General features: G+C 40.9%; 1 protein-coding gene across 1 annotated transcript in view; it reads right to left on the bottom strand.

The window, feature by feature from the left end:
* Positions 1–913: 913 nt before the first annotated feature.
* Positions 914–4,119, bottom strand: part of lbh (LBH regulator of WNT signaling pathway) — a 12,819-nt gene continuing 9,613 nt past the window's right edge. The window contains exon 4 of the mRNA XM_077241945.1: positions 914–1,926. Within this exon, the coding sequence (XP_077098060.1) occupies positions 1,747–1,926 (180 nt within the window). The 3' untranslated portion in view covers positions 914–1,746. The remainder of the gene's footprint in view (positions 1,927–4,119) is intronic.

Here is a 4,119-nt window from a genome sequence, read left to right as displayed (position 1 = left end):
CATACACACTCTCTCAGACCGCCTCATACACACACTCTCAGACCGCCTCATACACACACTCTCAGACCGCCTCATACACACACTCTCAGACCGCCTCATACACACACTCTCAGAGCGCCTCATACACACACTCTCAGAGCGCCTCATACACACACTCTCAGAGCGCCTCAAACACACACTCTCAGAGCGCCTCAAACACACACTCTCAGACCGCCTCATACACACACTCTCAGAGCGCCTCATACACACTCTCAGACCGCCTCATACACACACTCTCAGAGCGCCTCATACACACACTCTCATAGCGCCTCATACACACACTCAGACCGCCTCATACACACACTCTCAGAGCGCCTCATATACACACACTCAGACCGCCTCATACACACACTCTCAGAGCGCCTCATATACACACACTCAGACCGCCTCATATACACACTCTCAGAGCGCCTCAAACACACACTCTCAGAGCGCCTCATACACACACTCTCAGAGCGCCTCATACACACACTCTCAGAGCGCCTCATACACACAGATGTTCACATTATCAGAGACTTCTTCCTAGTTAAAGGTCTTTTCTCCTCTATTGTGTCGTATATCGAGTGACACACTTCAGGAACAAGAACACATGTGGGCGGGGCTTGACTGTGTCTGTGGGGAATTGATTGGATGATTGTGGTTTGCTATTGGCTGATCTCATGTGAGTGACAGGTAATAGCCCCGCCCTCGTCATCAGAGAAGAGAAGAGATGCTGCAAGAGGAACTTATTCTCATTCAAGATTATAAACACAATAATGATGATGTGCACCTATAAATCATTTAGAATAAACACTGCAATATTCCATAAGAAAGAATTGTTGATTTTGATTTGATGGTGACTTTAAGAGTGAAAAGAGGCTCAGGAAACAGTGGCTTGGAAAGCACTTTAAATGTTTATTTACAGCCTCTATGAGTCAGAGAGAAAGCGGCGTACATACAAAACAAGAGAAAACTCCCTGAGTCTTTATGAAGAGGGGCAGAAGTGATCACAAACACACACATCTATATAGAGATATATGTATATGTGCGACAAACACAGACAGATTTAAAATCCATAAGAACACGAGACGGGTCAGTTCTGCTGTTTTACTACACATTATCATTATATGAACACACACACTAAAGACAAACACTTCACACCGGTAATTCATCTTGTATGTGTGTGTGTGTGTATAGGTGTGTGTGTGTGTATAGGTATATGTCATGTATACGCATGTATAATTTGTGTTATGATGTTAATTTTATTTAGTCGTTTAATTTTATTTCTTTTTTCTCTTTCCTCACATTTATGTATTCATGCGTTTACATGTCTTTATGTATGTATGCGGTTCTGGAATGAGGGCAATGTGAAGTCTTGTTTCAACATATCGTATTGCTGTTAATAGTTCCCTGTTTATGTAAAACTTAATAAAAAAGGGAAAAAAAGAACAAAAAAAAAGACTTCTTACCGGTAATTCATCTAGAACTGAGAATATTTACAGTAAAATCTACATGTCATTATTGGCATATGCTTTTATTTGGAAGAAGATCTGTGTGTTCTTCAGAGAAGCGTGTAAATGAGCAGGACACACACTCATCTTCATCTTTATCATCATCTTCATCATCAATAATCTCCTGACACACACACAGTGTCAGCGATCGTCAGTTCTGTGCGTGCGTGTGCGTGCATGCGAGTGTGTGTGCGTGTGTGTGTGTGCGTGTTCCTCTCTAATGCTGAGAGTGCTCCTCCTCCTCCAGGATCTCCTCGTTCTCCAGGTTCTCCAGGATCTCCTCGGGCCAGCGCAGTTCTCCGCTCTCCACTTCTCCGTCTGTCGGCTCCACCACAATCGACGGCAGCCGGTCCTTCAGTTTACAGCAGCGCTCGAAGTCCGCCGGGTCCGGGAAGATCTGACACACACACACATACAGAACAGGAGTTTGAGTTTGCCTTGTCCACACACACACACACACTCGTGCTCTCTGCACTTGACCACTCGCAAAACGTGTTTTCCCTATACGGCGTAAAGACTGCAAGTGTGTGTAGAACTTTAGATTGCTCGATGGGACACGCTTAAAGTCTTGCAAAAAATCCAACTGTTTACAGAGCTTTTATTTATTATATTTTCAATACTTTGCATTTTCAAATAAACTTCTACATGTCTGTACAGTAGTCGCAATGTAACTAACAGAAGACACAGATTTAAAGGGATAGTCACACAAAGATTAAATTTAGTCCATGATTTACTCGCCCTGAACTCATCCTAGTGTATCTGACATTCTTCTTTATGATGATAGATGCACTTTTATGATGGACGGATGCACTTTTATGATGGATGGATGCACTTTTATGATGGATAGATGCACTTTTATGATGGATGGATGCACTTTTATGATGGACGGATGCACTTTTATGATGGATGGATGGATGCACTTTTATGATGGATAGATGCACTTTTATGATGGACGGATGCACTTTTATGATGGACGGATGCACTTTTATGATGGATGGGTGCACTTTTATGATGGATGGGTGCACTTTTATGATGGATAGATGCACTTTTATGATGGATGGGTGCACTTTTATGATGGACGGATGCACTTTTATGATGGACGGATGCACTTTTATGATGGATAGATGCACTTTTATGATGGATGGGTGCACTTTTATGATGGATGGATGCACTTTTATGATGGATGGATGCACTTTTATGATGGATGGATGCACTTTTATGATGGATAGATGCACTTTTATGATGGACAGATGCACTTTTATGATGGATAGATGCACTTTTATGATGGACAGATGCACTTTTATGATGGACGGATGCACTTTTATGATGGACAGATGCACTTTTATGATGGATAGATGCACTTTTATGATGGACAGATGCACTTTTATGATGATAGATGCACTTTTATGATGGACAGATGGACTTTTATGATGGATGGATGCACTTTTATGATGGATAGATGCACTTTTATGATGATAGATGCACTTTTATGATGGATAGATGGACTTTTATGATGGATGGATGCTCTTTTATGATGGATAGATGGACTTTTATGATGGATAGATGGACTTTTATGATGGATGGATGCACTTTTATGATGGACAGATGCACTTTTATGATGGACAGATGCACTTTTATGATGGACAGATGCACTTTTATGATGGATAGATGCACTTTTATGATGGACAGATGCACTTTTATGATGATAGATGCACTTTTATGATGGATAGATGCACTTTTATGATGGACAGATGCACTTTTATGATGGACAGATGCACTTTTATGGACTTCAAAACAACAGTCATTCACTGCCATTATAAAGCTTGGAAGAGCCAGGACATGTTTAATATAACTCTGATTGTGTTCGTCTGAGAGAAGAATGTCAAATACACTAGGATGAGTTCAGGGCGAGTAAATCATGGACTAAATTTCATCTTTGTGTGACTATCCCTTTAAATCTGCGGTGCTTCTAATTAAGTGATAAAAACAGGCCTACACACACCATACTCATCTTTACACCGATAAAATGTGCAACACTGTTTTTACTACCAAATTATATGTCTCTAATTAATTTAAATTACAGTGGAATGTTTTCCTCGACATCTTGTGATTTCAGGGCACATGAGTTCCCCAACATAATGCATGATGGGATACGCTTGGCTCCAAAGCGGTATTGGAGATAGTGTGTGTGTTTAGTGTGCATTACGGGAACGTTGGTATTTTGAAGACATGGGACAGTCTTGCACACTTGCACACAGGGGATATTCAAATTAATTAACCAATCATACCATTGATCAGCTCTACCAAACTTGGATGTCTTTTTTCCAGTAATAAACAAACATTAAGTTGTTTTGATTGATACTGTGAAGCAGCTTTGATACAATCTGTATTGTGAAAAGCGCAATATAAATATATTTGACTTGACTTGACTTACTGGCCAACAGCGCAAGTGTGTGTGTTTGGACCAGCATCTGTCTCTCTTCCTGACGGCCTGAAGTCTCGTTTCGACTGAATTCTGCTTGTATTTTTAGCTCGACATCATTCAGTGACATACATGGAAACCAATAACACCATCTGGGCAACACGCCAG

Source organism: Siphateles boraxobius, unplaced genomic scaffold (assembly GCF_051911475.1).
Source record: "Siphateles boraxobius isolate OS27281-9 unplaced genomic scaffold, OSU_SipBor_1 249, whole genome shotgun sequence".
Lineage (NCBI taxonomy): Eukaryota > Metazoa > Chordata > Actinopteri > Cypriniformes > Leuciscidae > Siphateles > Siphateles boraxobius.
Note: the sequence above shows the minus strand (reverse complement) of the source record. Positions and strands in the feature narration are given on the sequence as shown.